Source organism: Mya arenaria, chromosome 8 (genome assembly GCF_026914265.1).
Source record: "Mya arenaria isolate MELC-2E11 chromosome 8, ASM2691426v1".
NCBI classification, from domain to species: domain Eukaryota; kingdom Metazoa; phylum Mollusca; class Bivalvia; order Myida; family Myidae; genus Mya; species Mya arenaria.
The window spans coordinates 71,087,857-71,108,640 of record NC_069129.1 but is presented as its reverse complement, the minus strand read 5'-3'; the positions used below and the strand labels follow the sequence as shown (position 1 = coordinate 71,108,640).

The 20,784-nt window shown below is 37.0% G+C and overlaps 1 protein-coding gene across 1 annotated transcript; it reads left to right on the top strand.

Annotated features, from left to right (window-relative positions):
• Positions 1-13,860: 13,860 nt before the first annotated feature.
• Positions 13,861-20,268, top strand: LOC128244531 (uncharacterized). Its single transcript, XM_052962530.1, has 8 exons — positions 13,861-13,905; positions 14,611-14,711; positions 15,064-15,225; positions 15,838-15,908; positions 17,131-17,210; positions 17,958-18,068; positions 19,476-19,641; positions 20,165-20,268. The coding sequence occupies exons 1-8, from the start codon at positions 13,861-13,863 to the stop codon at positions 20,266-20,268; spliced, it is 840 nt and encodes a 279-aa protein (XP_052818490.1).
• The last annotated feature ends 516 nt before the right edge of the window (positions 20,269-20,784 follow it).

The following is a 20,784-nucleotide window of genomic DNA, read 5'->3' as shown; positions in this document are numbered from 1 at the left end:
TGGGGTTTTTTTAATATAAAGATATCATATGCACATCAAATCTCTTGGGGACTTATTTGTCTGACAAGATATTTTATATTATTGAAGTACCTTCCCATCTGACAGTTTGTATATATATATCTTTGTATATATATATACATATATAGTTAATCACAACATGCACGGAGCGTCAGAAATATCACTACAGTCGTTTTAACAAGTAAGATATCAGTTACTTAATTGTTAACTGTTCGACATATAATGAAATTCGTCAGTTACTGCTCCAGAAGGCTAGTAGTGTTCACAAAATGTTTAACTCGTATAATGATACTGAAAAGCTTTGCTTCCTCTGATCTCATGAGGGAGATGCAAACTAAACTGCTAAATCCTGTCTAAATATGTTAAAACTTTGAAGTAATTTTATTCAACCTAGCTTAAAAACATTATGCCATTAATGGATATTATTGTTAGCCATGCTAATTATGTAGTACAGCTTTTGATTAAACAGTTCACATATGCAACAACAAGTTTTACTCAATCGAACCCAGTTTTAGACTTTAATGTAACAAAAATAATATAAAATGTTCTTACCGTTTAAGTAATAATTGAACGTTTTATAATGTTAACATTTGTGACATTAAGACAAGTTTATCTTATATCAACGATCCTGTATATTTTCATTGATCTCTAAATTGTATGGTAATGTACTTGTCGATATGTAAATAGTTATTGATGTGAACTGTATATTTTTCTATATTGACAAGATAAACTATGAAATATATAATTGTCTCCGCTCCAAGAAATGGATGACAATTACAAATTCCCAGAGGACATTTTACTTTCAGGAACAAAGCTGCATGGGCTTCCATTGTATATCATCTTATTGCTCTGAGTGGATAAAGTGACAATACAATGTATGCTATTGCTTAAAATAAAATTGCCTTCAACATTAGATCTGCCGCATGAAAAAAAGTTTCATTATGGAATATCCACAACTTCACTGTACTGCATTTGATTTCAGGATTGACAAAACTTAGTTTATATTGCCCACTTTCACTTATCGAGGGTGAATTAGACAAAGCATACACGAACGTCGTGTCTTATACTGTGGATCATTCCATGCACTACCTAGGGAGAAACTATGTAAGGGCTCTGAATTTGCAGGGTGAACGTATTGTATGAGCTCCTTTCTGAAAACAAATGCGTTTAACCTTGGATAATGACCCCTATAAGATGTATGTTGACTGTGATAAGCTGTTGGTTATGAGAATTGCTTCTCTTCCTTTATTTGGGCATATGTTGGGCGTTAGAAAACACCCAGCGGAACCGACAATATTACACATAGACATTTAACCGTTTCAGAAGGTAACGTATTTCCACGATGCATTGTTGTATCATTCGCAAAATATGGCATATCTAACGTAACTGTGTTTCTTGGCACGAATAGTTATAATTAACGCAAGTGAATATTGAAAACAACAACCAGATATCCCAAATCTCGACTGTCTACTATCAGGCGCTCGATGTTCGTGAAGTGATATAGCATGACAGTTATCTATGACATTTTATCTTGTCTAATCATGACATCGAACGTGTCAGTTATCTTAACATATAATTTAACACTGTTCAGCCGAAATATGCATGACAAATGATATTAAACAATTCTGAGAGTGTGAGTTCTGAATAATGTCATATTTTCCATTTCTGCGATGTGCGCGCCACCAAATCACTTCATGAATACAAAGCAAGTGGGTGAGGAATGAGGAAGAGGTGTCTGCGTTAGTCTCCGTGATAGCCCGGATATCTGAATTGATCGCTATATGTTGCCTCTACCCTTCCTTTGTGCAAGGTCCTACAGTTCGGGTTGTAACCGAGATAAAGACATTAAAGCTCTCGTTAAAACAGCTTAACTTCCCAATATGGTATTTACGTATTGACGTTTTAGGTAACTGATATTTGTAAATAAAATTGGTAGACATGAAACATTTTTTTATCGAAGGAACAAAGTGTGTTTATTTTCTCTGGTATCTGTTGTTGCACAATATATAAACAATGGTCTCAAGGACGGATCTGCTGAATTTGCTAACATTCCATGACACTTTCGGGGCAGATATCAACGTCATTAAACGATTTACAGAAGGTGAACATACGCAGTTATTTCAAGAATAGCAAATTAATTGAAAGCCAATAAAAAAAATAACTGGTGTATTCCCGCTCAGTTGTTCTTAATTAATGTGCAAACTATATGGTCTTGCTTCCTTTCCATTTATAATTTCATATCATCCATAACCTGGTCTTAGTTGCTGACTACGCGCACATATGAACTGTGTCTGTGTTGAAACCCCCTGAGAAAGGGAGTGGTTGACTTTGTCTGTATCGCTGACAACGCGCGCGCAAGAACGGTCTCTGTTGTAAAAGCCCCTTTGAAAAGGAGTGGTTGACCTTGTCTGAGTCGCTGACAAAGAGCGCGCAAGAACTTTTTTGTGGTGGTAAGCCCCCTTGGGAATGAGAGTGGTTGACCTGGTCTGTGTAGCTGACAACGAGCGCGCGCAGGAACTGCCACTGTGGTAAAACTCAATGGAAAAAGGAATGGCTGACCTGGTATGTGTGGCTGAAAACGAGCGCGTAGAAACTGCCTCTGTGATAAAACTCTTCGGAATGGGAGTGGTTGACCAGGTCTGTGTCGCAGACAACGAGCACGCAGGAACTGCCTCTGTGTTAAAACCCCTTGAGAATGGGAGTGGTTGACGTTGTCTGTGTCGCTGACAACGAGCGCAGTAACAGCCTCTGTGGTGACCCCCCCCCCCCCCACCTGGGAATGGAAGTGGTTGACGTGGTCTGTGTCGCTGACAACAAACGCAGTAGCAGCCTCTTTGGTGACCCCCCACCCTTAAAATGGAAGTGGTAGACGTGGTCTGTGTCGCTGACAACGAGCGTAGAAACAGCCTCTGTGGTGACCCCCCCCCCCCCCCCCCCCCCATGGAAATGGAAGTGGTTGACGCGGTCTGTGTCGCTGATAACGAGCGAAGTAACAGGCTCTGTGGTGACCCCCCCCCCGGGAATGGGAGTGGTTGACGGGGTCTGTGTCGCTGACAACGAGCGAACTAACAGCCTCTGTGGTGACCCCCCCCCCCACCTGGGAATGGAAGTGGTTGTAGTGGTCTGTGCCGCCGACAACGAGCGCAGTAACAGCCTCTGAGGAGAAACACCCTGGGAATGGAAGTGGTTGACGTGGTCTGTGTCACTGACAACGAGCCCAGTAACAGTCTCTGTGATGACCCCCCCCCCTGGGAATGGAAGTGGTTGATGTGGTCTGTGTCGCTGACAACGAGCGCAGTAACAGCCTCTGTGGTGACCACCCCCTCCCCCCTGGGAATGGGAGTGGTTGACGTGCTCTGTGTCGCTGACAACGAGCGCAGTAGCAGCCTTTGTGGTGAATCCCCCTGGGAATGGAAGTGGTTGACGTGGTCTATGTCGCTGACAACGAGCGCAGTAACAGCCTCTGTGGTGACCCCCCCATGGAAATGGAAGTGGTTGACGCGGTCTGTGTCGCTGATAACGAGCGCAGTAACAGCCTCTGTGGTGACCCCCCCCCCCCCCCCCCCCGGGAATGGGAGTGGTTGACGGGGTCTGTGTCGCTGACAACGAGCGCAGTAACAGCCTCTGTGGTGACCCCCCCCCCCATGGAAATGAAAGTGGTTGTAGTGGTCTGTGTCGCTGATAACGAGCGCAGTAACAGCCTCTGTGGTGACCCCCCCCCCCCGGGAATGGGAGTGGTTGACGGGGTCTGTGTCGCTGACAACGAGCGCAGTAACAGTCTCTGTGGTCTGTGGTGACCCACCCTGGGAATAGGAGTGGTTGACCTGGTCTGTGTCGCTGACAACGAGCGCACTAACAGCCTTTGTGGTGAAATCCCCTGGGAATGGGTGTGGTTGACGTCGTCAGTGTCGCTGAGAACGAGCGCGCAGGAACTGTCTCTGTGTTAAAACCCCTTGGGAATCGGAGTGGTTGACGTGGTCTGTGTCGCTTACAACGAGCGCAGTAACAGCCTTTGTGGTGACCCTCCCCCTTTGAGAATGTGAGTGGTTGATGTGGTCTGTGTCGCTGACAACGGGCGCAGGAACGGCATTTGTGGTAAACCTTGCTGGAAATGGGAGTTGATTAACTGATCTGTGTCACTGACAACGAACGCGCAAGAACTGCCTGTGTGATTTCCCCTTGTAATTGGAGTGGTTTACCCGGTCTGTGTCACTTACAACGAGCGCGCAATAACTGCCTCTGTTGAAATACAGCCGGGAATATTAGGGGATGATCTGGGCTAAGTCGCTGGCAACGCATGCACAGGAAATGCCTCTTTGGTAAAACCCCCTTGGAATTAAAGTGGTTGACCTGGTTTTTAAACATTTTGCCAGTCCTAAGATAAGTTCCTGTCATAAACTTATAAAAGGTAATATAAATTGATAACTTTACACCTAGTTACATAATAATTACTAATAAAGCTATATGTACTAGGATATCAATTATGAGCATTTCTTTCATCTCTTTCATCTCGAAAGTAAATTGATTGTGTAAAGTGTCTAATTATCTATAATTATTAACTTCAATGGGTTTCTCACCAAGATTTACTTAAATTCTTCAACTTGCTTTCAAATTTACATTAATGTTGCAGTCTTATAAACGTATTTGAATATTTAAGTGGTTTTTAATTCGCACTTTGGTAAACTGCAGAACATCATATTTCTAGAGGCGCATTTTCTCTTTGAAATTGCCATGCCCTGACGATACCTGATTTCGATTTAAGGTACTTAATTCTGTAGCCATGCGGTATACAGCCTAAAAACTTTCAAATTAATAGACATAAAAAAGAAAACGTTTTCCGTATGGTTTGCTTATGAAAATCAGTGTTTGCATCATAGTTATTATATATATTATTGTTTTAAAAAGGAGTTTTGGTCACAATTCTATATATATTCAAGCCAAACCTTGTCAATGAATGTGTTAGTATCTGCTTACATTAAGGATGCACAAGCGGGCGCGGACAAAAGTAATAGACCCCACCAAACTCGTTAAACATAAACCTCGACGCACGTTTCATTCCATAACGCTGTGTTAGTATTCGGCCTAACCAAACCGGTGAATTACTTTTGGCTGTTTCTGTATCTGAATTTCGCATCCGATCCGCATCCGATATGTCTGAGTTTAAATGCAGCCAGGGATCAGCTTGAAAAATACTGCAAACACTTGTAGAAATAGTTGGAAATTGTACATATTATATGAATATTAATAACTGTCCGGCAGAATAACTTTGCTAGAAGGCAATCATACGGCCAAAAATCATTTCGAACAGTTTCTGCGTGAACATAACACCTTTTAAATAAGTCTTCATTATGGTCTCTGTAAAGGTGAATTAGGATCGGCAGTTAAAATAAACTTCCTTTAAAATAATCAAATGTTGTTGTTTTTTAAAACGACCTCGTTTTTACATTCGGACGACGGATGTGGACAGTTTGCACGTGAAATACCAGTTTATCAAGCCCTGAGGGATACAAGCAATTCATGTATGGTTGATTGATGATTGGAAATCGGAAAAGGCTTTAATGTTGTACCATGGAGGGTCACGTGATCAAAATGGACCAGCTAACAATATTATTGTAAAATAAAACTATGACATGTTTGATAAAAAACAACCTTTATGAACAAACTATTGTAAAAATTGATTTGAGAAAAAAGAAAAATCAACATACACCAAACTTATCTCTTAAATCGTTATTACAAACCTTTGGACATGGGTATTAAATAACTTGTACCAAAACTCGTAGGCTACGGTATTTTATAGCTAGGTTTACGAATCGTACGACCCGATTCAACAAAGCTCAAAAAAGATTTCGGAGGGTGTTTCGCATATATATAATAATCTGATTTTTATAAATGGATAGACTTGAAATTTCCATGACAATTCATTAAATATAACCGTATGAATGATATAATGTAGGAACTGTACGTAGCCCAACTTTGCAATAATCATGGCCGTATCAGTGTCTTATAACCACCATTTTCTTAAATTAATATGTTTTAGCTTTAAAATTAAATAATTTATGAAAATAGCAGTGTTAGTATGATTATTTAATGAATTACTTCTTAGTAAATATTTGAAAAGTATTCGTTTAATAAGCAATATGGTAATCTTAGCATTAAGAAGTTTATGTGATATGTTATTTTGGAGCGACGTTGTGCGCTTAACTGGCGTGAGACCACAGTTATTTTTACTATATGTTTCATATAGACACTAACCTGGCTTTTGACTTTATACACATCCCAATTGAAAAACAAGGACATGGCATCTCTAGAACAATTCAAGACACAAAAAATTAACACAAGAAAACACCATGTTGACCATTGACCCGACTGTCAAAATTGAGTTCAAATACATAACCCTTCCGCCAAGGAGTCAATCGGCTACAAACAACTAATTTTCAGACTTCCACAAGCTATGATTTTTCCAATATTTACACTGAAAACTATCAATTTCTGCAATAGAGTGTCAAATTCAGTCAAGTTCTCTTCAAAAAGAACATCTTTTGCTTCTTTTTCATTCAATTTTAATAAAATATTGATACTTGAACACAAGCACTCTTTTTTCTGTATTAACATCCGGATCTTGGTCAATGGGGGGCAGATAACTGTGGTCTTGAGCCAACTCGGGCTATTATTTCGGATTTATGGCATGTTTGTTTTAACGGTAATTGCATTTTTAATCAAACGTTCAAAAAATGTCTAAACAGTTAAGATAAGTCATTTGGATATACTAAGTACATACATTTCGATAAGTTCACATTACTAAAATATACTAGGATTAGGACTTAAAACTTAAATTATATTCGAGGTTAAATTTAGATAAAAAGATGAATACTACTAACATTTCTATGCTAAAGCAGTTTTAACATCTTAAATTCTAAGCTTCTGGGTTGGTATTCAATAAAAATCACTTTCTAACTTTTCTACGGTTAAGTTTTTTTTGGCCATACGATATAATAACTCAATTATATCTGAAATACTTAAATTTCATTTATTGTATGTAATACAAATAATTTAATGTTAAAATACTTGTTGTTGTTTTTTCTTAATTTGACCATGAACATTTTAGAAAATCGACTTTAGTTATTAAATGACTTAAGTTTTTTTTAATACATGCTCAGTTTTAATTATCATACCCCTTATAAAATGGAAGAGTATAAAATTACCCTTATCCACCAACTAAACTTATAACTAAAAACATAAAACCTTAAGTTCATATTTGATTGTATTACAGCACCTGGGATTTTTATGCCACAAAAGGTGGCATATATTTATCTGATCGCCTGTCCGTCCATCCGTCCGCCCCCACGGTTTCTGATCATTATCTGAAGAACGCTAAGGCCAAGACTTGGTAGGCAGGTTGGTCATGACTAGCAGATAAAGCCTTCTGTTTTTGAATATTTATGCGAAAAGCTACAGAAACAAGCTCAGTAGCAAATAGTTTAAACATAAACCCGGTTTATTGGCATTGAGTAAACGCCAAAGACATATAACTTAAAATCACAGACAAGAAACATGGAAGAACAGCTCAAAACTCCACAAGCAGCACAGTACATACATACTATATATATAAAAAAACTAGGTATGTTTATCAAGGATTGTTAGATGAAGTCAGTTAGCCAAAGATCAATGTCGTGGTGCCCTTAAGATTACATTCAGCTGCATATCGGTTGCCGATCAATATATGAAAAACACTATGGCCAAAGGACCTCAAACTTTGTTGGCAGGTTGGCCATAACCAGCAGATGAGCCCTATTGTTTTCGAGGTCAGTGGGTCAAAGTTCAAGGACAATGTGACCGTAGCTTAAATACGCAGTTTCCTAATAATAATAATTGAAAATGCTTAGGCCTAGAGACTTCGATACCTGGAACTGGTAGAGGTCCTCTAAACATGACCAATACCCTAACTATTTTGACGTCGGTTGGTCAAGAGAAGAGACAAGGTCTTGGTGACTTTGAGCTGAAATCCCGAATTCGTTCAATATCTAAAGAATACTTGTATACAGGTACCTCAAATTTGGTATGCTGGTGAACTGCATCTGCTTCCTTTTTGTCATGTTTCAAAAATATTCGCGATGCCTTTGATGTTTTGCATCAAAATTCGTCTTGTATTCCTATTGAAATGATGTGAGCATCCTGGTAATGTCCTGGGGGTCTAATTGCAATAGTAAATTAAAATAGTATGTTGATAGAGCGAAATGAATAAAAAATGGTCACTTAAATATAAGGATAATCCGTGCTTTCATTTATATTCAATTTCTGAAACAATTGTCTGAGAAACTGTTAAAAATATATATATAAACTCAATCGGTCGGTTTATCACTGTATTTTGATGAAAATCTAGTTTAAAGACGTCAGCGGTCCATATTATATTTTTGGCCGGTTCGGACCTCGCCAAAAATGTAATATGGACCGCTGACGTCATACAATTGTTAAGTGCGGCTTGCTATTTTCACAACGGCGAAAACTTGTCGCAAGTAAACATTACTAGCTTTGTTCAATAAAACACATTTAAATCGCTTTAAAAATATTGAATTGTAATGAAAAATGTTCGGTATAATATAAAAAATATAACACACCACGGGCTGACAGACCGGTCCTTATAATGCCATATGGCCCGAAGTTGTGTGTTATATACATATATATATATATATATATATATATATATATATATACTGCTGTACTTTGATTAAAACAGCCGCAAGGTTCATGCTGCGTGGTACATACAAGTTTTGTGGCTAACTGCGTAAGAATATTAATAATACAAAACAGCAAAACAAACAAACAAAAAACACAAAAGAAATAAGAATAGTTGTACATCTCGTATGTCCTACGGATCTACAGATTTAAGTTTGAACACTACAGTTATGAAACAGTCAATAATACACAGAAGGAAAAAAACATAGCAAATATTTATATTATATTAAGGAATCACGTAATTTGAAGGACTTATCACAGTAAAGTGATAACTTCCTTAGGATGGTTTGGTTATTACTTTAAAACAATATATTTCATCAAACTCGTATGAGTGTAGTAATACTTCGAAATATATTGACGTCTTAGGTCCGCATATACTGGACATTTGAGGACGAAATGAAACTCGTCCTCAGTATCATTTAAATAACAGAGTGTACATTTTTTATCCTTCCTAGGAACCGTATTGTGTCGACGTATTTCTGTATTAAGTTTATGAGATGATGAGCGTAGTTTAGAAAAAAAATACTTCTATGCTGTGTGTTTTCAACAAACTGAGATATGAGGATTGTTCAAAATTTTCTTTAATTTCTTTGAACCATCTAGAGACGAAGACAAGTCTAATTCCGACCTCCAATTGCTGATATAAATATCTCTGAGTCTACTTTTAACAAATACGTCCATTTTTACCGACCCAGGGTATAACCATACTTCATAAAGACCAGATGATTGGAGAATTTCCTTGACCTTTGGTGCCCAGTTCGTAGAAGAATGATGTTCAACACTATAGATTTGATCCTGAAATATAACATTTAAAATGCAATTATCTTGCTTGAGTATATGAAGTTTTAAGAAATACATAACCATTCATACATGTCTTTCGATATACAATGGGAACCTACCCAACTGTACAGAGTCAACACCTTGTATCGTGCTGATAATTCTTAAAGGCTTATGTCTGACGGTTGCGGAATTTGGCAGGTATATATAGCATGTGCTTCACGTGTCATTTGTCATGAGTTTGTTATTATCGCTTTACGTGGAGATCCTTAATTGACGCGTGTTTTGAGTAAATAGATGGACAACTTCAAGTAATTGTCATCGTATTTGTTCAATTTACATTTGATATTACTTCATTTGTCCATTCATGTATTTGAATGAGTGAATAAAAGAAAATGACACCTTTAAGTTATTGCCAATGTGCCTTTAATCAGTTCAAACTCTCAAATTAGTCTAATTAATTACCAATTGCAAGCTTTGTTTTAAATGATTGGAACTGAATATAAATAATCAAAACTTCCTTCAACTTGACGCCACACTCGCACAGATTGACTGTTTTGATAACGTTTTGTTTAGTCTTAGACTCAGTAAATGTTTGCGTAATTGTAAGAGACCAGAGATGTAAGACTGCTTACAAAAGATCAGATCGCAGGTACTCATGTTAATAGTAAAAAAGGCAGACAGCCAGAAAAATGGCCACTTCACTTGACCTCACAGCGCTGTATGCTAGAACAAACTGCTTGTACATTTTTTCGAAAATACAAGAAATGAATATACAAAAATTGCTCAAATTTGTCACATGGTTTATTAAATGTATCATAAACATATCTTGAAAATTTCGAGTCTCTCAAACTGTTATAAATAGTAATTCTAGATATTTTTATAACTGTCAAACATATTCATATTATGACGTAATCTGTTGCCTGAGCGGGAGACTATTCTGAATAAAATGCACTTTACATGTTACTCTATTTATTAATAACTGTCTGTAACAGCAGTTTGTAATTAAATATATTTTAAATATAGAGGCCGTATATGCCCCTTAACGTACGATGTCCTTTCCTAGCCATCCCAGATCTTGAAAGTTCATGACCCCTCTAACAGCCAACTGAATTTCACTACCGATTCCTGTTTACTACAGGTTTACTATCATAGTTTGAGGTTGTAACTGACATATGACGGGAAACATCCGTTATCTGGGCTAAAAATAGTATGGCTTATTATAACACAATTATTTGTGGAAGTATTTGTTATTTAGTGCCAATATTTGGCCACAAGAGTCATATATTTGCTACTTCCATAAATGCCCCATGTATGGTTTTCCTAAAGGGTTATTAAACCAGTCTCTAACTAAGTTCAAAACGCATTTTGGCATTATATCACGTCTGTGCCAAACATATTTCTTAGATCGTTTATCTCTTTTCATAGCTACAGATTTTGCACTAACATAACGTGGATCACTTCATGCATTTCTGTGGTATCTAGAAACGTTTATGTTTTTCTTTGCGTAGTCCACAGTTTCTGTAATGTGGAGTAACTTTTTCTGTTTCCCAGCATAATTGCATGTTAGTTTCATTTGTTATTCATGGTCTGCATAAACAGAAACAACACTCATCTTGATCTTGATCCTGTTCAATCGTAAAAGCAGCAGCAGCACTCTCAAAAGCTTGTTCCTTTGGATTTTGTGAATCAGTAGACAGTGTTTCTTCCTCAATGCATCTCAGCGATCGTTTTTTTTTAATTTCTTGGTTATCTGAATTATAGTGATCAAATAATTGTTGTATAGTTTCTTATTGTTCTGATAATAACTCCAAAGTCACACGTATGTTTTCATTGTCTTCAGACTGAACAGTTTCATCCATTTTCTTCATGAAAGTTGTTAATTTGTAGATAAAATTGATAAAATCAGGAAAATAAGATCAAGTATATACATGCAGTCTTCTCATGGAGGTGGCTTATACGAAACTGAAGCATTTTCCCATGGAAAATTTTGGTCACAGTACGGTCTCTATATCAATGCAAAATAGTCATAAAAAACATTTCCTCCTTATCTTGCTTGCATTTATTGAAGGATACATTCATTCTGTGATTCAGAATATATCTATTAAACAAGCAACATAATTAAATACTGCTATCATTTAGTATACTATATGACTGTTAAAACATAGTGAACAATTGTTGGAATACATAACCTTTGAAAATGAAAAGAACAAAGCCACCTAGCTTCAAAATCGAAATTCCTGGTGATGAAGAGAGAAAAAACGGTATTATTAACAAAATGCAGCATGCAAGAAATAGTTTTGTTTCAAACCTAAACAAACTGTAAACAATGCAGATATTATTGAAGCAGCACTGGACTCTTTTATTGAGAAACAAAATTCTGATCATACACAGGGTGCAGCTACATCTTCATTTTTAAAAATAGATAGAAAAGACACAAATGTCAGTTTGTGCGTGTCAGCAAGTTGCGTAAAAACGCAAAAGATAGTAGTGTTGTTGTGATAGGTGAAAAATGACATAAACGGTGAAAGATAAAGTGGTAGTGACTAATCAATATGATTTATGGCATGAAGTAAAAAAAGTAAAACAGGCCATGCAAATGGTATCCTCAGGACCAAGGTATAAGGAAGGAACTTCATGGTCTCAGGAGGCTGATGACACGGTAGAGCCAGTGACAACCCACTTTCACTGGTTTGTGAGAAACTGCGAAAAAAAACCGTCATGCTAAAAACTACGCCGAACAATATAACTGCCCACTACAAAAATGAGCATTCCTATTGCCACCTCACATCAAGATGCCAAAAAGATCCCAATTATGAGCCTTCAAGGACTGTGATAACTAGTCCAAAAGCCCAACAAATTTTGAAGAGTGTCATTGAAGGCTCTGAAATTTATAAGTACTCTGAGGATTATGTTCTGGCAAGAGATACTTCGTATGTGGAATCTTTGAACAATGTAATGAATATCTTCCAATATAAATGGATAGCCTTCAGTGATGCGACATATAACGTTCGTTCCCTGCTGAGTGTTCTGCATTGGAACGAAAATGTAGACCGCCCGTACACTTCAGAATGGAATCCACAAGACCCACGGGCACCACGCCGAAAAGTGGGAAAAAAGAATTATAAAGCCCCTTTACACAGATATAGAATCCAAGTATAGAATAAGAACATGGTCTCCATATACAGACCACGTGGACATCACCGACGATGATGTATTCAAGGTCAATGAGATTTCTAAAAATGAGATATGTAGTTCATTGTAAACTAGACAAAGCTGTATAAATTCTGAACAGTGGCAATATTACATATTAAACTCTTGGTAAAGCATGCAAGTTATGTTATATTGACTGTATATCATTAGATTAATGATAATAAAACTAAAATTAAAATTATTTTTTGTCTTTTAGAGCTACTGAACTGAGTTACAACAACCAAACTCTTAATTAATGATTCATGCAACAACCAAACTTTTTATTAATATAATCATGGTATATGAAATTTATTTATCTTTTTCTCAAATGAAAAACCCGATGGATAAAATCTTCTGTACCACTCTTATCAGTAGCTCCATATAACACCACTAGCCCTGGGAATGTTTACAATCAAATCTGCTGACCAGAACAGACCTCATAAACCAGATTACCCACGCCTCCTCTGCCAAATAGGATTAATTGCTGTCCGGTAGGATATTTGGGTCAGGCACCCCGGCCTTATAAAATTGTTGTTTTTGTATGCTCAAAACTTATTGTTCATCAAAGCGTAAGTAACGCTTTTAGCCATTTAACTTTCGAACGTAAATATGAAAACTGCGATATTTTGTCAGCAATCTTACATCACTGGGTTTAAAACATTTACGCAAAAAATTGGCTCATTTCAAGACAAATATAATATATTTGTATGTATAAACGGTCAATCAAATAGAGTGCAGTTTAGTAAAAGTTGCATTTAGTTGTGTCCGTCCGTTCGTTGGTCATTTAACAATCGTTTAAGGAGCTGTTTTCAGAAATATGACCGCTTTGACAAATCATGGCTTTTAAGACCTGCGGCCATATTTACAAACAAGCTCATATTGTAAAGACACCAGTTTAACATTAAGATGAAAACTACTGACTGTGTGACCACATGAAAGATTCACTTTCATTTAGTCTCAAGATGTCAGTGAATATTGGCCCAGTTTTGGACATTCTTTGTTATTTTTCTTTAGTCAATAAATTCAAAACGTAGTTTGTCGGATATGCATTAGAATAAAGGTGGTATATTAATTCAGCTATTATTTTATACGAAATAGACCTTTATAAAGGTTTCCAATACACAAGTATGTGACTTTTGGATGTCTGGTGATCCCAGCCACGGTGAAAGGTTGGCGGTTGAGGGGGTAGGGGTACACCAATATGTTTGAAGTATATTTGTTCTGTTTTTCTTAAATGTACAACTGAAGGATTTAATTTTATTTTGATATACACAGAGAAGTTGTCATCATTGTTACTGTTCCTGGTATTGTTAAACATTCTTAAGTTAAACAAAGCTATACTTTTTGTGGACAGACTTTACAATCAGGTAGTTTGGTAATAATAAGCATTCGTTCGGCCTTATTTAACCTGCTATTTAGTTCTGTTTTCTTTATATAGCCACATAAACTGGCCCGAACAGGGCGTGCTGCTTTAACAAAAGGGGAGAATGTCCATATAATGGCCTAAATGTAAACTCAATTTAAACCACTTACTGGCCCCTATCAGTCCATGTACATGTTTGTCTTATTATTTTAATGAAGTTAATATGTAATAGTTTTTCAAAGCAAACTTCGTCTTAGAGTTAAGTGCGTGTCCGACTATATCTAAGTTTAATAGGGCTTTAAGATTTGTTTGAATATTAAATACTGTATGATGTTGTTTTGTAGATGTCTTAAATTAACAGGGTTAAATGGAATACCAATAACTTCCTGTTTTCTGGGGCAGTTTACAGCGCACTGTCGGAAGTAAATTGTGTAAGTACTCACATCTATTGTATCTACATGTATATAGCTTTTACATGAACCCTTAAGAACGGCCATAAAACAGAACTGATAAGATGTACGTTACAGACCCTTGGTCGGCGCACATACGCTTCACAAGGTACAAACCCCAGAAAACGTTACAACGTGGGCCTGTTTGGTTGTGGACGAATTGCAGGTCAGAATCCTTCGTCTGTTGTTCAAATAAATAAATAGAGGTATTGTTATAGCCTTCGGCGGCAGTAGTTCTGGTGCCGGAGTCGTAGAGAAAAAACTTAGCCTAAGTAGAACAATTCGTGGTAGATAGTCTCTAGAACTTGTTACACAGTTTTCCAGAGACTATACTTACAAGTATAGTAAGTACCGTAACTCTGGTTTTAATACGACTTTCTAGACAGACCAAACACACACGAACGTTAGCGTTGCCTCCGCGGCGCTATCATCTGTTATATTTGACTTTATATACATGTACTTCATCATTTAGAATGCACATGCAATCTAAATACACCAAAAAACAATTGCAACGATGTTACTAATTTCAAGCGTCCATCTTAAAAACATTCTGAGCAACCGTCGTCTGGATTTGACATGGATTGTGGAAAACGACGCAAGGCGGATACAGGAAGTGAAGGACGAATTCTACCTCGATGGGAACACCCCCTTCTTTCCCTTCTCGGAGAGGAACATACTTTTGTCAGATAAAAGGTAGAATGGCTTATATATGGTAAAATTATTATCTTGTTGATTCAGTAAGTTAAGGACGAGTTCTACCTCGGTGGAAACACTCCCTTTTTCTCCTCCATGGAGAGGGACAAACTACTGTCGGATAAAAGATAGAATGACCTATCATTTGTCTATGGTAAAATTATTATCTTCCGGATCAGAAAAATAAGGACGAGTTCTACCTCAAATGAAACTCTCACTTTTCTCCTCCATGGAGAGGGACAGACTACTGTCGGATAAAAGGTAGAGTGACCAATCATTTGTCATATTATTGCCGACTTTAGATCAGTTTAATATGTATCTCGATACAGGAAAAAACAGACATGTTCCACATTGTGGATGTTGGGGACGAGCTCCATGCCAATCACTTCGCAGAAATGTAGGCTGTTGACGCATGAATTGTCAAATGAGTTATCTGTGTTTGGGTAATTTAAATTATTGTTCGATTTTCTAATGGGAAATGGTATGGTGTACCTCTAAACCTTATTACACTTCTTACTGGATGGTATTTAAGTAGAAACTCGAGTTTCTAGTTTTTATAACAGTTCGTTTTGAATACAAAATATGAATATGTATTTCGTTTATTCCCTGCAGCCTGGATGCCGTTGTGGTCGTGTCACCAACCAGCACACATACAGAGTACATCGTCCAAAGCCTTAAAAATGGTAAATTTTATGCATTGGAAACATATTTCATATAAACCACGATTATACCAATAGTTCATACAACCACGCAATTTGCTGTTTACTTTGTATTAGTACCAACCTCATGGCATTTACTGTTTATTTCGTACGAACCTCAGGGTATATACTGTTTATTTCTCACAAGCCTCAGGGCATATACTGTTTATTTCGTACAAGCCTCATGTTTTACTGTTTATTTTGTACGAGCCTCAGGGCATACACTGTCTATTTCGTACGAATCTCAGGGCATATACTGTTTATTCCGTACGAATCTCAGGGCATATTCTTTTTATTTTATACATAGTGCCTCAGGGCACTTTCTGTTTATTTCTAACGAGCGAAAATAGGGTTATTTCGCATATTGTTTATTTCGAATGAAACCACGGGGAATAAACTGCATGAACATGGATTAAATGATTATATAAAATCTATATACTGGTTGTTTCTAATACAAACGTAGGATATACATTTTTATTTTGTACAAACCGCATGTGATACTGTTTATTTCGTACAAACCCCAGAAACTACTGTTTATTTCGTACAAACCGCATGGGATACTGTTTATTTCGTACAAACCCCAGAAACTACTGTTTATTTCGTACAAACCCCAGAAACTACTGTTTATTTCGTACAAACCGCATGGGATACTGTTTATTTCGTACAAACCGCATGGGATACTGTTTATTTCGTACAAACCCCAGAAACTACTGTTTATTTCGTACAAACCGCATGTGATACTGTTTATTTCGTACAAACCCCAGAAACTACTGTTTATTTCGTACAAACCCCAGAAACTACTGTTTATTTCGTACAAACCCCAGAAACTACTGTTTATTTCGTACAAACCGCATGGGATACTGTTTATTTCGTACAAACCGCATGGGATACTGTTTACTTCGTACAAACCGCATGGGATACTGTTTACTTCGTACAAACCGCATGGGATACTGTTTACTTCGTACAAACCGCTGAGCATACTTTTGTTTATTCCGTACATACTGCAGGACATAGTGTCTATTTCGTACAAACCACAGAGCATACTTTTGTTTATTCCGTACAAACTATAGGACATATTGTCTATTTCGTACAACCCGCAGAGCATACTTTTGTTTATTCCGTAAATACTGCAGTATTCTAAGGTTTTGGAGCAATGAACGATAGTGGATTTCGCTGCACCCAAATGTAAAGCTTGTTCTGGACACAGTACTGGTTAGTACTAAACTAAAGCTTGTCCAACTACTTTTCACCTCAAGGAAAGCCGACTACCTACGTAAACGATTGAACGTATTTTTACATACCAACGTTGAAAATTTTATTAAGGGACGGTTATAATACACGCCATACTAGAAATCATTTGAAGTGTTTAATGTGCAAAAGTAAATCAAAAGTATAGATATAATATTGTTTTGGCCTTGAACGATTGAAAAATATGTCATTTCTCCTCCGGTTTCAATTATAGTAAGATGCGGAATATACCAAACTGTACTAACTTATCGTAAATGTATTTTGGACATTCATAAAATATATTAATAACACAGCAAAACAAATACTTTTTATTTGATACCGAAATAACATTTGGTCACCAGGCCGAAATTACACAAATATTTGTTAATGATAATTGAGAACTGGCTTATTTATGAAGTAATAATTTTCAAAAATGGAGCACAAAAGAACCTCCAAATTTCTTATATTTATGAAACAATAAACTATCTTTAATGTACCATCATTGTGAGATATTGTGAATGGATAGAGACAGGGAGTTAGGTATAACGACTATGATGAGGGCTGAATGTAGTAACTGTTTTGTGCTATTCACAAGCTTACCGTGCAATAAGTACCGTGCATTATTGAAATGTTCGTATAACCCGCATGTTAGTTATTGAACGGTACGACCGTTAATCTTCTGAAAATATGCGAACAAAGAGCAAAGATGACAACCTCAAATATGAAACAAAGCCAACAATGTGACCTTTGCACGTACCTTCCGTATCCATAATAAATTTGAAACTGAAACAAAAAATGTTTTGTCAGCAATGCGGACAGCCTGATTCGATGGCGGGCCTCATCAAGTACCCGGATGGAGTCTTTGTTACTATGGACGTGTTCCGAGAAAGCGTTTACGGCTATGACATACGTCTCGAGGTTCGCATCCTTTTTGTCATTGAAATTCATTATTCTACCAGTGATAATTAAATTAAAAGAGAGCCGCTTGCGAAAGATGGCGAGTACGTGTATTTATACGTGTAGGTACAAGATGGCGAGTACGTGTATTTATACGTGTAGGTACAAGATGGCGAGTACGTGTATTTATACGTGAAGGTACAAGATGGCGAGTACGTGTATTTATACGTGAAGGTACAAGATGGCGAGTACGTGTATTTATACGTGTAGGTACAAGATGGCGAGTACGTGTATTTATACGTGTAGGTACAAGATGGCGAGTACGTGTATTTATACGTGTAGGTACAAGATGGCGAGTACGTGTATTTATATGTGTAGGTACAAGATGGTGAGTACGTGTATTTATACGTGTAGGTACAAGATGGCGAGTACGTGTATTTATACGTGTAGGTACAAGATGGCGAGTACGTGTATTTATACGTGTAGGTTCAAGATGGCGAGTACGTGTATTTATACGTGTAGGTATAAGATGGTGAGTACGTGTATTTATACGTGTAGGTACAAGATGGCGAGTACGTGTATTTATACGTGTAGGTACAAGATGGCGAGTACGTGTATTTATACGTGTAGGTACAAGATGAAGTTGAGTTTAAAGGTGGATGCATTTTCTTTTTAGTTTTAATGCATTTCATTTTTTACTTGGTTGACTTTAATTTTAAAAACAACCAAGTATATGATTAAGGTACAGATAAAAATATTAACCTTTATAAATGTAACATGTTTATAAAAAGTCGTTTACTAATGTTCACTCATAGGCGCACAATAAAGGTTGATGCATGTTTTAATGCATTATCATGTTTAACTCATTGACTAATAATTAAAATAAGGCATATGATTTGTGTACAAGTAAAATAAGCGATATTTTGGCGATGTTTAACGCGAGAGTTTATGGCCATGTACCTACTAAAAATATGAAGGCTAATATTTTGTTTATCTTAACACAAATCATATGGGCTTTTTTATATCCTAAACGTATAGACATCCTGGATGACGTAATGGGTCTAATGCATAGAAAGTGAACTAAATGTACAAGTTCACGTTTACGTACAGTTTCGCAAATACCCTGCAGCAATTCAGGTATTTCCGATCGTAATATTATACACCTATGACCATTAAACTGTGAACTTAGACGTTAATAATGTTGTCGATACTGATTATTTTGAAACTGAACTATCTGAACTGATATGTTACCGAAAGATATCGTTATGTCTACACTTAATGTCATCAAAGGTGTGTATATTATTATGCTAAGGACAATTCATAACTATTATGATCCCAAATCCATTGGGATCTTCCCGCGCAGGTTCGAATCCTGCCGACAACGCATATATTTTTTTAATAAAATTAATCAACTGTTTTAAATATTAGGCATTCGGCACAGGCGGTATGGCACTGGCAGAGAACCCCCGGGAGAGTTCTACAGTTATAGACGGGGAAAGTTGTGGTTCCACTCGTCGTCTCTTTAACTCCTTCCCACAGAGGTTTGAGGCACCATTTGCTGCGGAGCTGGACCATTTCATTAACTGCATGGATGGTAAGAGTTTATAATACATGGTCAGACCATATTTTAAGTAAGAGGAACGCGCTGGGGATGGACTGTTTGGATGGTAAGAGTTTATAATGCAGAGTCAGCCAATATTTTACGTGAGAGTAACGCGCTGGGGGTGGACTGTATGGATGGTAAGAGTTTATAATGCAGGGTCAGACCAGATTTTACGTGAGAGGAACGCGCTTTATTTAGTTCCTCCATACATGTATAAAGAAACCGACAAATGTAATTTCTAAACATGTTATTTGAGTTTTATAGATTATATTTGGCTAATTTAGTTTTGAAAATGCATTCTCTTCATGTATTTTGTTCTACCATATTAAATGAAAAGTTCACCAGGATAATATTTAGGTTGACTGGCCCTGTATCCGTAAGTGTAATGGACAGTTTTCCACAACAATGTTAGTTTCCGATAATTATTGCAATGTTAATGGTGTTTCCATGACTTACGATTCAAAGAATCAAACGCATTTCGAAAATCTAAAAACGCACATTTTGTTTGTTGCAGGAAATACTACTCCACTTGTTACTAAGGAAGAAAGTCTGTGTGTTGCTGTCATTATTGAAAAGGGTGTACAGTCGTACAGAGAAAAACGTGTAGTATATTTCTGAATTTATGTGAAGAAGATAGATAATAAATAGCCTTAAAAATACCTTCTTAGTGATGTCCCCGTCAGTCCCAAAGAGCAGGTGTAATCTATGACAACTCATAGAGACTAGGGTGTACATGTATATGACTTCTGACATGAACCCGGATACATGATGTCACGTAATGCTACTGTTCACTTAACTTTCGTGATAGTTCGTTCAGTAAACAACCAACAACTGTTCAAGTGTTCTAAGTCTTTATTGTTCCACGTTCTTTCTAAGTATAATAATCAGTATATAATACAGCATGACATTTAAGGTAATCCCGCATCCTAACTGCCGTCCATTAAGGACCCAAGGCCGCTCTCCTTGCCTTGCCTAACCCAACTGTCTCTCACTATATTTCCAATATGCTTTCATATATACTCATAGCTCTTGTCAGGCGTGCCTATCAACCACCCATTTAATTTCTGGTTACATACAAAGAACGTCTTTTTACAGTCATGAACTGTCAAGCTAATTGGATTAATAGCCAGCGGC